This window comes from Penicillium citrinum, assembly GCF_028827155.1.
Source record: "Penicillium citrinum strain IBT 23319 chromosome Unknown utg000003l:1.0-4596430.0:1.0-4598250.0, whole genome shotgun sequence".
Classification (NCBI taxonomy): domain Eukaryota; kingdom Fungi; phylum Ascomycota; class Eurotiomycetes; order Eurotiales; family Aspergillaceae; genus Penicillium; species Penicillium citrinum.
In genome coordinates, this window is record NW_026622688.1 from 288,629 (window position 1) to 300,940 (window position 12,312).

The window sequence follows — 12,312 nt, forward strand, 5'->3', positions numbered from 1 at the left end:
CAAAATCTACATACGAAAATAAGATCAGATTGAAAGACTCTCCATAGTTAAAAAGGACATGTGGCTGGATCCGCTGACAAAGTGGCTGGTGCCAAGCATGGACTCGACACGACTCGCTTCAAAGAAGTCCTCATACATCAGTGTATCAATTCTGGATTTGTGGTCATTGCAGATCACTGCTTGACAATGGAAGCCTCTCCTCTCACCCAGCAGAGTCGACCAGAGATATTCCAGCCGAAAGTCGTCCAGCTGTATGAATCGCTTTTCAAAGTATGTCCCCCCCCCTCCATGTGAGATGTGAGCCTTAAGCTCACAGCCCAATATTGATATTGATATTGATATCTCTGCACTAGCCGGCCGATGACGCAGAGGAGCCCTCCGAGGGCTTTTGGAGAGAGTTCTTCCTTCTGCCTCCTGATCCCAGTAAATTACATGCTCTACTAGACGGGTTGAGTCCCGATGAGACGTTAGGCTTACAGGTCAGTGTCTTGCCTCGATCTGGTTATTGGACCCGCGCATAGCGCTAATCTTCAGCCCTACAGACTCAAACTCGGCATTTGTTCTCACGGGCTATCCGTGAAGCAGCTTCTAATGCTGCTCCTAGCGATGGTCATGCATTGGATGTGAGTGGCCAACTTCTCCTGTTCTTTAACCCGAATTATTTTAGATAACTGACGCCACTCCACCACTTCCAGACGCTGTCTATATTTTTGACTAGTATTTTGAGCAAGAAATACACCAACCCTAGCTCGGATGTAATCACCGTTCTGGCAGGTCTAGATGAGGTCGATCGTGTCATTTCCGACTTCGTGGCTGTCCTAGACGGCACCATCCGCAGTGGCTCCAGCAGTAAGTGCCAACTCCAACAAAATTTGTTGATGAACATAGCTGACTAGGATGACCATCAGTCGAGGTGCGACGAAAGGCAGTTCGTGTAGCGATTGCTATGACCAGTGGAGCATACAAGACCAGCCTCGTCTCGTACTTCACTCATAGGGACCTGTTCCCGTCGATGATGAAGGTATGCCACACATGGTGATAGTGATTGATCGCAAGAATGCTAATTTGCCGCAGTATATCCAAGACTCCGAACAACCAATTGAGGTTTTCGATCCATTTCTTTTGCTGGGGCTTCTGGCAAACTATAACAAGTTTGAATTTCAAAACCCCTATCAGCGACGCCTGGAAGACTTTGTCAATGAGGCAAACATTCAAAAGGTTGCCAAAGGTGTCGGTATGGCTTGTGGAGGCCTTCGTAATGGTTATGTTGCCGTGCAAGATGATATTCCTGAAGGCTGGTCTTTGTCGAACACTCTGATTTTCTTTGGACTTCGAGCTTTGGCACCTGGTGCAAACAAAGTGAATCCTCCTACTGCAGAAGAGGCCAAGGTCATGTTTGCAGAGCTGTAAGTATCCTCCTTGGATTGATGAGAACGACCTACTCACAATCTATTAGCCCTGCTCAAGAAGCCGCCATCCTACTGGCGACCTACGATTTTACCAACTCCAACAAGCTCTTTGGATACCATCTTGTTCACACCAAAGCCGAGAAAAACGCAGAGGAATCACCATTTGCCAGTTTCCTGTCTCTGTCATCTTATCTTCTACAGCATGCCTATCGATCCACCAAAGTTGCACATTACGCGGAACTGAGTCTATTCACACTCCGAATTCTCGTCGAAGACCCAACTCTATGCAAACATATTTGCAGCGATGACGGGAAACGAAAGGTTCGAATCTGCAGGCAGAGACAGCCCTATCTTCCCGTCGTTGGCGGTGACCGTGTCTTAGCAACTGTCATCTTCGACATCATGATCGACACCATTACACACAATCTCCGCCGTCGATTAGACGTGAACCTGTACTCGTAAGTGCTCTCGCTTTCCATGTCCATGATAAAATCTAATATTTCCCAGTCAAGCAATTGCCATAACCCTTCGTCTCCTATCCTACCTCTCAACCAACAAAATCCGCTTGTCATACCACTGGTCCGAGTTGTGGCGCACCCTTCTCTCTCTCATGCGCTTCCTCACAACTTACGCAACGGACCTCGCCTCAAACCCGCACATCCACTTCCTAACCAACTCACTCGCAGAGATAATGGCATTTTGCGTCTCAGGAGGCGACACTTTCCTCCCGGATCCAGCGTCTTACGATGACCTTTTCTACAAACTCGTCGAAACAGGCCCAGTCATCTCAAAGTTCCGTGACGTCTACATGTCACAAGGGAACTCTAAATCGGCAGGAACTACTCCTACCCAAGCATCAAATATTCATGCCGCAGCAGTCGATACCCTGCTCTCCGTTTCGACGCACTTCTACACCTTACTCTTCCACTCAGAAGGTGGGGAACAAGCTGCTGCCGTGACCCCAAGCCCTAAACCAGATGGCGAACCAATCCCCGTCGCACTACCATCCATCAAAAAGAAAAACCTTTCTCCTCGCGAGGTTCACCGAATTATCAAACAGGGCTATGATACACTGAGTATCCAGCCACCGGAGGGACTGAATGCGTGGACAAGGTGGAGAGAGGGTGATTGGAAGAGTGAGTTGAAGAGAGCGGCGCGTTGTGCTGTTGATGATGCGCAGAAATTGGTTTCTTGAATGGCGGGGAGTGAGTATTGATATCCCATATCAAGTTGTTCTGTGGAAGAGAAAATGTAGTATATTTGCATTGATGCAAGCGGTGAGAGTGGTGGATTGATGACCTGTTGTTATTATTCATGATATCCAGTAGAAATATATCTGATATAAACCTCTGATTTGTCTTTCAACGACAAGGTTGCCCAAGGTTGGGCAACCTTGTTAGTCTCTACTTCCAAGTAAGCCAAGGTTGACGTCGCAGAATCAAAAGGTGCCACTGTAGTGGCACCTTTTGATTCCTTTCCTTTGAATGGAGGATGCATAGAAGCTCTTACGCCGGACCGCAATTTTCGAGAAATCAAACTCGTAGAATGAATTATTTATTGTCACCCATGAAACCACTCGCTAACAGAGGCCTGCCGATCCGATAACCCCCCCAAACAAGAAAGATATGAAGAAAAGCCTAGCTTGTTAAAGCACGGCTATTAAAATTGACCTGGAAAAGTACGCAGAGGCAAATGCAAGAGCAAAGAGCAGACAAGAGCAGTGAAGAGAGAATCAAAACATGAAGAGAATAGAAAGTCAAGGCATGGGACCACATAGTCTCACGAGCCCAATCTTGTCAAAATGCTTAACGAGCAGATTTTGTAGCCTTGGGCGATTTCTCGTATGTTTCCTCGACGGGAATGTACTCAGTGCGGAAGTATTTCTCCGAATGCTTACTCAACCAGAGAGAGAATTTGGAGAGTTCTTCACGTAGACGCTGAGTGGACTGGAGATCCATATTGGTTTGGGCGAGAAGTTCAGGAAGCAGACCTGCGGCTCGTTAGCGAAATGGCACGCGAGAGATAGGGGGAAAACGTACTGAACAGGCGAATGAGGTGCTCGGCACCGTAGACATCGACAGGTCCCTCGCCTGGATTTGGCTGGTGCTTCTTACGCAACATTCGGTATTGAGGTCGTTCATAACGATACAGAAGGATCTTATCGAGCATCTTGTCGAAGTACTCCATCATACCGGCGATGACTTCATCAAGGACATCCATGTCGATGCGGTTACCCTTGCGTTTGGGTTCTTCTTCGCTACGCCAGTCCTGGAAAATTTGTCGGATGGTCTTCTCGGCGGGGAGTTTCACGACGGAGCTATTCTTCGTGACGCGCTCCCAGTCATCGACGATAAGCGCCTTTAGGTTATCTGGCATCACAATGCGAATGGATGGGCGTGTGTGGAAAGCCTCTTCCTGCTCGAGGATTGGGGTTAGAGAGTCAGGGCATCGTAACCAAGGACGAACAAATTCCCGGTAAGAGATATGAGGCAAATGGAATTGTAGATCAGGGCGAAGTGGGGTACGTTTAATGCGTGCCATGATGGGAAATGGGAGTGGGCAGTGAGTTGTATGGGACGAGAGGTGGTTGTGAAGGCAAGGAAGGAGGGAGTAAGAGGTAAAAGGAAATGGAGCGCGAGACTCAAACACGAAGAAGTGTGTGCACTAAATAAAAGACTTGAAGTAGAATACGACTCACTTTTTCAATATCATTTTCACCCTTGGAACGCTTGTTCCCGCGGCCAGGAACCGAGCTGCCGCGCTCTTCGCTGTCACGGACTGAGTCCCGATCAGAAAGAGCACGTTTATTCTTGTTAGTTTTGGCATTTCGACGAGTGGAAGTCTCGACTTCACGTCGTAAGTTTGCGGCTAGTTCACGGTTCTCCTCGGTGGCCTTGCGAAGGCGGTCCTCAAGAACCCAGTCATCCCAGCTGTGAAGGTTATCAGCATCATTCCGGGGTTGTAGTGCGCACTCAGTGATATAAAAGAGCTTATTCTATACAGGGAAAGCAACTAGAAGACTTGTTGCAACGTGAATGCAGCAAGATAGGCGAATTTGGGTACATATAGGGATGGCAAGGAGGTTATACCACGGGATTTCAGGGCGAAAACTTCGTCCCAGCGAAATCAAGGCTTGACGCGAAAGGGCAGATGATAGATGTAAAGTAAGCTAAGGGAAGAAGACTTACGTATTCTTCCACCCCTTATAGTGGACGAGAAACTCGAGAGGGTTCTTTTTGTCACCATCTTGATGTCTCACATCAAGGATCTTGGCGTCATAAAGAATCTCATGATGGAAGCAAAGGACTTTTTCGTCCTTGGTGTACATTGATGTAGGCATTGCAAGAGGGGCTTAAATACCAGAGAAAAAGAGATGATACCCCCTTGGAATAAAGAAGACCTCCAAGAGATGGAGTTCGGGCAGATGATAGTGAGTGTCGCGCGCGTTCACAACCTCGACTTGCCTCTGACAGAATCAGATCCGGAGGCAATTAAGGATACTAATCAGATATCCAAGACTCAATTGCAAATGAAGCAACTGTGGCCCAGATTGATGCTTAAGCTGCGCTGATACCGCAAAGCGCAGGGCGATATCTTGATAGGAGAAGGCAATCTGGCCTGGTTCTGATGAACTTTGGCCGAATAGCAGTGACAAAGATACTCCAACGCGCACTTATGGCACTGACTCAAGGCGCTCTTAGTTGATTGAGGCCTGAATTTCAACTTTTGATTGACAAGTGGAGTGTGGATGGCTGGTGAAGAATGGGAGTTTTGATTAAAAAAAGGCGGCGCGGGCGCGCTCCAAAGATCTCCTTTGGACAACCCGCGCTTCCAAATGACATAAGCTCCGTTAAGACCGGAGCTGCACAGGATTGTTCCAAACCTGAGATTTATGAATAATTTTCGTATTAAATTCAGATCGATGCAGAGAGTATAAAAAGCTTTTGATTGAGGGTGTTCATTTAATATACCAGCATTGCCTAACGAACAAGGAACATCGCTGCTGTGAGAAGGCTTAAAGATCCCAACCACTTGCATGCGCAGTATCATGCCAAGGATCCAAATCTTATTTCTGGTTTATAATCTGGAGAGAATAGAGAATGCTCATCATTCAATAGAGATGTAGGACTATGTTTTGAGATACAGATTACTGAGTGGCATGGGAAAACCAGCATTGAAGCCTTTTCTCGAGCCAGATCTAAGCTCGCCAGGGTATACTGCTGAGATTGTACGGGGAAATTTGTCCAGAATAATAGACCAGTGACTATGCCTAGCCTCGCATATCTCGCAAATTCAACCTTACATATAGCTTGGGAGCTTATTAAGATACTACTTTATTCTGATGGTCCCGGTGTCCTGAATGGTATATTCCAGGAACCCATCAAGCTAGCCTACAGACGGATTATTCTCGTAGAAAAATTCACAACTGCATCAACAGATCTAGATTGCTTCTTCTGAGGACCTCTAGTATCATATATCAATAGTTATGGAACAGGAAGAGCCATGTCAAATACTGCGCGTCTTGAACAATCTGGTGCTACTTCAATAGAAGACCCTTTGAGAGATTGTAGGGGGGATCGATCAAATAGTTCTGTTTGAACTTATGTGAATGACAAATGCCTTTCGAATGAAGCTCTATCTTGAATTTTGATTGCTTAAAAGAATAGAAATCAATAAAGTAGATAGTCTTATGTTAATCCAACCCGAAAATCACATATATTTGACTGACACTTGTTCTTCCAACCCTCTACACAGGTCATAATTATAGCATATCAACTCAAAAATAAGAACCAATATCTATAGATGAACAGAATACTCGAATCTAGATACAATTTCCAGTCAATCAATAAAGAGTCAATTATTCTATTCAACCTTTCCCACTCTGCACACGTGACCGGCCGTCACGAAAATTCGCGTGGACGCGTCGCAGGCTTACTACGAAACATCGCTGGCATCGCCGAGTGAAAGAGGCAAAGCCTTCAGTCACAGAGACACAGGATCGCAGAAAGTGTTCATCTCAACCTACCAAGATGGCGCCTACGGAAGAATCTATCTTGAGCAATTTTTTGCTCTCACCAGCCCCGCTCCCAACAGTTCTCTCTCTCCAAAAATTCACAGAACTCTTCCCCAAACGTCTACGAGGACACCCACACATCCGGACATTATACAGAGAACTTCAACAAGTCCGTGAGCATGACCTGGATCGGATTAACGAGAATATCGACGAAGAGACACAACGAGGCGAGCGACAAAAAGCCGAGCTCCGCAAAGCCAGTCGAGCCTCCGGCGTGGAAGCCGCCAATGCGGATGAACAGCGTGAATTGGACGTGGACCTTCATTTGTTTGGTCAGAATTCCACCGAGCAAGAGCTTTATCATTCTCCTGCGAGTTTATTGGAGGAGATGGAGGCCGCTTGTGCGAATATCGAACGGGAGATTGGCGAAGTTGATCGAGAGGCGGAGGGCCTTTTGAAGGAGCTTCAGACTGCGGTTGGTGATCTAAGTGACCTTCGCTATGGCAAATTGCAAGGACCGGCTGGTACGGAAAGCAATCTTGGGGAGGAAGTGGTTCGGGGGTTGGAGAATCTTGAGAATGCTTGCTATGGAGCGAAGATGGGGAGTGGCAGGTAGCGATGCAAGCTCTTCTTTTAATGATCTTATGTGGTCCTGTATTTTAGCGACAGCGAAGCTATCTAGATTCGCTTTAATGACTGATGACAATGATATCTTGAGCTTTTAGCTCATCTGCTTGGCCCAAATTCCCAGTAAGACATGGGTAGTCCCCTATGTGAGCCTTTTAATTTATAGCAATCTTAGTAGAACTTGAGATACCAAGTCTGAGACTAACGCATACGAATATTATACGATTGCATCAAATGCCAGCTGATTGGAACGCAAATATCAACTCGCGGGGTCATTTTGTAGTCTCCGCACGATCGTGTGGGGACGACGCGAGCCGCGTCGCGTTGTCTTCACGCAGACTTCACCAATTCTTCCTGCACTTCAAACACAACCACACTCCCAACATTTCCAACACAGGAGACAAGATATGCCCTCAATTCAGATCCACCCGCAATCTTCAAAGCATGCTGGAACAGCGACTTCCAATGGGCCAGCCCTCCCAGCTAGCAACCCACTTCCTCAACTCCTCCAAACTCCTTCTGGCTTAGCGATCCTCGAGCTACAGGGAACTATCAATCTTCCTATCTCTGAGGATGAGGATAATCAATATACGAGTCAAGAGTCAAACTCCAATGCCAACGGAGCTGACTTCGAGACGCCTATTGGAAAGCTCATTTTCCCGGACTACTCGCCGCTGAACCCGGATGATACCAAATGGATGAAACGGGTATACCTCTATGTTGGCCGGTATCATCGTATGACGGGCGAAGTGAAGAAAGTACCCCGGCCAATTGCCATGTTGCAGAAGAGAGCATCGTCTGCGACGAACGAAGAGCTAGAGGTGGTAGAGATTATTCGCTACAAAATCTTTTTCAAGAACAGACCAGAGCCTGTGAACGATGTTTGAGTGCTTGGTTTATCGCGTACAATATCTTGAACTTCTATTCAAAAGCCGAGAAGTGACACTGTCAAATGAATTGAGAGGCTAGTTGAAACGGAGTCTGACGCTTGTTGATTGTACCAAAAACTGGTGACAACCCCAATTGGATTCAGATTCAGCTACTCCGGTACTCCGTACATGAGAAAGTATTCAGATATGATGTCGACTGATTGTACGAGCCATATATGATATACAATCGCGCAGATTGAGCCGATGATGTGCTTGATTCGGCTCGTATTATAGGTCTTAATCCTATGGCCAAGTCACGTTTCAACTTGGGCATACCAAGAAGGGATGAGAATTCCAGATAGAATGGTGATTTCGGCCCCCCCCCCGCTAAAGATTATTGGCTCTATTGAAGAGGGTATATCGGGACGAGATGCCCCTGTTCTGTCGAATTGTCTTGTGTATCAACGGATTTTGAAGCTGCGTCTATCCGCGGGAAGAGAGAAACTTTATGCAAAGCCCCCCCCACCACCGCTTGCGTCCCAACTTTCTCTTGAATTCTCTCTTATTTCAACTCTCTTAATTAAGAAAAAAAAACCAGCGTTGGTCTCCCTCAATTGGATCTTCCTATCATTCGTCCAATGTTGGCGGATCTCTTTCTTCCTAGTGATCTGTGCTGTCATACAAAATTACTTACTTCCACCATACCGCACGATGACGATCTCCAACAAATCTGACGATGCAATCTTCCCAACCAACTTGGGCCCCGAATACGTTGGCTTTGATTATATTCAATGGTATGTCGGCAATGCCAAGCAAGCCGCTTCTTACTACATCACACGCTTCAACTTCACTTTGATCGCCTACCGCGGCCCAGAGACAGGCTCACCGTATCTGGCCAGCTACGTCGTAGGGAACAAGGCCGCCGTTTTTATCCTCACGAGTCCAGTATGCGGGCCATCACACCCTGAAAACAAGGTTCTACGAGATGCCACTGCCGAAAATCGCGCGACGTTGACCGCAGTACACGAGCATTTGACCATTCACGGAGATGGGATCGCGGACGTTGCGTTCCTTGTCACGGGGAACATTGACGAGATATGGAAACGAGCGATCAAGCATGGTGCTTCGGCCAAGGTAGAGCCACATGTTGTCGAGGCCGAGACAGGTGGACACATCGCAACAGCTACAATCGGGACATATGGTGATACGGTTCATTCCTTGATCAACCGCGACCAATACCCTTCATCTGCACCTTTTCTACCAGGGTATCGAAATATATCAGCAGAGGACAGAGACCCCATCAACGACATGTTGCCGCCAGTTGACTTTATCGAGATTGATCACTGCGTGGGCAATCAGCCGTGGGGAGGAGTTGACACCGCCGTCCGATATTATGAAGAGTGCCTTGACTTTCACCGATATTGGACCGTCGATGATAAGTTAATGTGCAGCGAGTATTCAGCCATGCGCTCCATCGTGGTAGCCTCGCCAAACGAAGCCATCAAAATGCCAATGAACGAACCGGCGCCTGGCTTGAAGAAATCCCAGATAGAAGAATTCGTCGACTATTACCATGGATCTGGGGTCCAGCACATTGCCTTTCGAACCGAGGATATTGTTCAAGCAGTGACAAATCTCCAAAAACGTGGTGTGAAGTTTCTTCGCGTCCCGGCTGTGTACTATGCCGATCTTCGACAGCGCCTTTCTCAAGTGTCTTGGACCCTTGATGCTGATGTGGATGTCTTGGAACGCTTGAATATTCTAGTTGACTTTGACGAACGGGGATACTTGCTTCAGATCTTTGCAAAACATGTTGGTGATAGACCAACTGTGTTTCTTGAGGTAATTCAGCGCAAGGGCTTCGACGGGTTTGGGGCAGGAAATTTCAAAAGTTTGTTTGAGGCGTTCGAAAGAGAGCAGGCTTTACGAGGGAATCTGTGATTGATCAAATCTCCCTTTTGATGCTCTCCTTTATTTTCGGCCTTTCTCTTCCTTCTAGCTTGCATTGCAGAAATCAAAACGGAGTGCCGCACGCATTTCCAATTGAATGTAGTGAAGACTGACTTGGGCTGGTGAGCAAATCTTTCCATCTACATAAAAAATACTAGTGTTCAGCACATCTAGACCAGAAATACTTCATGCCATTTGGTACTTTGATCATTCCGATATACTCCAACTCTCTTTCTTTCCGTCTGCGTCGACCAACGCGGAATTGTGCGCACTTCCATGGCGATATTCCGCACTCCTCCAGCAACAAAAACACTCGATTTTGTAGAGAGACAACTGCAATTATTCAAAGAAAAGGGTGATAATAGAATAAATTCAATTTTAAGTAGTATCTACTTTTGATATACTAATCTATTCTTGATCCATCAACAAATCCCGGATTTGTCAGTCTTAAAAGTAAGCCGATGAATAAACAGCCGACGCGATGCGATCCCCGCCATCTTCCCCCCCCGCAGAACCTCCGCCCATAAAGGACAGCCATGACCCGCGCTGTGTCCACTCTCTTTTTTCTCACTCTCCTTCGCCTTCGCAGATTCACATCTTCATCCACAATGGCCCCAATCGAGCGTATCACTCTTTTCAATGTCCCCAAGGAGGAGGACAGGAAGCGTCTCTTAGAGCAGTACAAGGTTCTTGCAAAGACTGCTACCAAGGTATGTGATCAACCTCATTGTATTGAATTGCTCGTCCGAGTCGGGCTATTATTCTTAAAGAGCCGTTCGAATATACTCGAAATTGATCTAATATGCAAGTTCAGGATGGCAAACCCTACATCCTCGCTGCAGCCGCCGGTGAATCTTTCGATGATCCTCGCAACAAGGGTTTCAATATCTCCGTCAAAACTACCTTCGCCTCGCTGGACGATATGAAATACTACGATACTGAGTGTGAAGCTCATAAGGCGTTGAAGGCTGTTGCAGGCCCGGTCAAGACGGATGTCCTGACTACCTACTACGAGAGTGTCCTGTGAAAACCATCCTCTACTTTTGATATGATTATGATTAGACAAATCTGTGAATAGAAAAAATAATAACAACTCAAGCCCTATAGAGTATCTTGCTACCAATATTTAAAAGCTATATACAGGAAACTGATGGAAATTGCACGTAAGGACCAACTCTCGGATGGCGTAGTGACTTATGAATGCTCATCGGATTTGCTTTTAACCGATGCACTCCACATCTTTCCACGAGCAGCATTCCAATGTCGAGGAACTGGTCCAAGGGAATTTAAATCGAGCTTATCAAAGTCATAAATAATCTGTGCAACGTCCCTATGACCCTCTGTCCGGGCCGCACCTAGTGCATGTACTTGATTGTTGCACGTGTGGTTAGGATTAGCACCAGCTTCCAATAACATCCTCACAACTGATTCGGAGCCATTCTTAGCCGCCAAAAAAAGAGGGGTTTCGTTTGCATTGTCTTTCGGATCTGGATCAGCTCCATGTTTCAGTAATGAGCGGACAATACTCTCCGTCCCGAGCTCAGCAGCAAAATGTAACGCTGTCTTACCCCGGGAATCGGAGTGATTGATGTTAATCCCGGGAACAGTTACGAGCAGATCAACAATGTCCGGGAACTTAAATTGGGACGCGATAATCAGCGGCGTCCTTCCGGTATGTTGTCGGAATCGTGCATGACGCATTTGATCCTCAACATTGACATCCAAATTTAGATTGCGTCGAAGAAAACAAGATACCGTTTCGGGCGAATGGGACAAAACTGCGTAGAAAAGCGGAGAGCGATTAAGAGAATCACGGAACTCGACATCTATCTTTGGCGTATCTAGCAATAATCCGACAACATCGGTATGCGCTCGGAAGGCGGCTATTGAGAGAGGCGATTTGTCAGAAGGGTATTTAGGATTCGGATCGAGGCCTTTGCAAGACAATAGAAGTTTGACAATGGCAGTGTGGCCTCGGCGGGCCGCTCCATTGAGAGCAAGAGCTGGATCGATATCTTCTCTTTGAAGAATGCACGAGACAACATCTATGTGCCCGAAATCAGCGGCGTCGTACAGAGCTTGGTGGATGCTGTCTATTTGGTGGTCGCAGTCGGAACTGGCGTTTATTGACATCTGGGCCGTAGCGGCACCTCCGTTTCGTGCGGCGCAATAAAGTGCTTCCAGTCCACCGGATACTGCATCGTGTCGGTAAAGATATTGATTTAAAGCGTTGAAGAATCGTTGGTTTACTTGGACGAGCGCGTTGATGTCGCCTACATCGTTCAATTGATGCGCGATCATGAGCAGGATTTCAATGGGGAAAAGATCCATGTTCGAACGAAGGTTTTCCAAAATATCCCCAATATGGTAAATCTGATGAGATAGTGGCCAGTTGGCTTAGAAATCGAAGCATGAGAAGATCACATTGATTGATGTCAGTCAG

At 46.8% G+C, this 12,312-nt stretch overlaps 7 protein-coding genes across 7 annotated transcripts; 5 read left to right on the forward strand and 2 right to left on the reverse strand.

The window, feature by feature from the left end:
- Positions 1–186: 186 nt before the first annotated feature.
- On the forward strand, positions 187–2,604 carry N7469_003380 (ARMH3 family protein; the record flags this gene model as incomplete). The annotated part of the gene is made up of 8 exons (XM_056642300.1): positions 187–270; positions 354–479; positions 543–623; positions 696–849; positions 909–1,021; positions 1,075–1,406; positions 1,457–1,867; positions 1,917–2,604. 8 exons carry the CDS (start codon positions 187–189, stop codon positions 2,602–2,604), a joined length of 1,989 nt encoding a protein of 662 aa, XP_056501712.1.
- Positions 2,605–3,214: 610 nt separating this feature from the next.
- Positions 3,215–4,749, reverse strand: N7469_003381 (Chromatin modification-related protein eaf3; the record flags this gene model as incomplete). Its single annotated transcript, XM_056642301.1, has 4 exons — positions 3,215–3,399; positions 3,449–3,824; positions 4,108–4,339; positions 4,598–4,749. The coding sequence occupies 4 exons, from the start codon at positions 4,747–4,749 to the stop codon at positions 3,215–3,217; spliced, it is 945 nt and encodes a 314-aa protein (XP_056501713.1).
- Positions 4,750–6,439: 1,690 nt separating this feature from the next.
- N7469_003382 (Cnl2/NKP2 family protein) lies at positions 6,440–7,039 on the forward strand (the record flags this gene model as incomplete). The annotated part of the gene is made up of 1 exon (XM_056642302.1): positions 6,440–7,039. One exon carries the CDS (start codon positions 6,440–6,442, stop codon positions 7,037–7,039), a length of 600 nt encoding a protein of 199 aa, XP_056501714.1.
- A 418-nt stretch (positions 7,040–7,457) lies between these two features.
- N7469_003383 (Ctf8 family protein) lies at positions 7,458–7,937 on the forward strand (the record flags this gene model as incomplete). The annotated part of the gene is made up of 1 exon (XM_056642303.1): positions 7,458–7,937. The coding sequence occupies one exon, from the start codon at positions 7,458–7,460 to the stop codon at positions 7,935–7,937; it is 480 nt and encodes a 159-aa protein (XP_056501715.1).
- A 693-nt stretch (positions 7,938–8,630) lies between these two features.
- Positions 8,631–9,860, forward strand: N7469_003384 (uncharacterized protein; the record flags this gene model as incomplete). The annotated part of the gene is made up of 1 exon (XM_056642304.1): positions 8,631–9,860. One exon carries the CDS (start codon positions 8,631–8,633, stop codon positions 9,858–9,860), a length of 1,230 nt encoding a protein of 409 aa, XP_056501716.1.
- Positions 9,861–10,477: 617 nt separating this feature from the next.
- Positions 10,478–10,896, forward strand: N7469_003385 (Dabb family protein; the record flags this gene model as incomplete). Its single annotated transcript, XM_056642305.1, has 2 exons — positions 10,478–10,579; positions 10,684–10,896. The coding sequence occupies 2 exons, from the start codon at positions 10,478–10,480 to the stop codon at positions 10,894–10,896; spliced, it is 315 nt and encodes a 104-aa protein (XP_056501717.1).
- A 167-nt stretch (positions 10,897–11,063) lies between these two features.
- Positions 11,064–12,200, reverse strand: N7469_003386 (ankyrin repeat domain-containing protein; the record flags this gene model as incomplete). Its single annotated transcript, XM_056642306.1, has 1 exon — positions 11,064–12,200. One exon carries the CDS (start codon positions 12,198–12,200, stop codon positions 11,064–11,066), a length of 1,137 nt encoding a protein of 378 aa, XP_056501718.1.
- Positions 12,201–12,312: the final 112 nt, after the last annotated feature.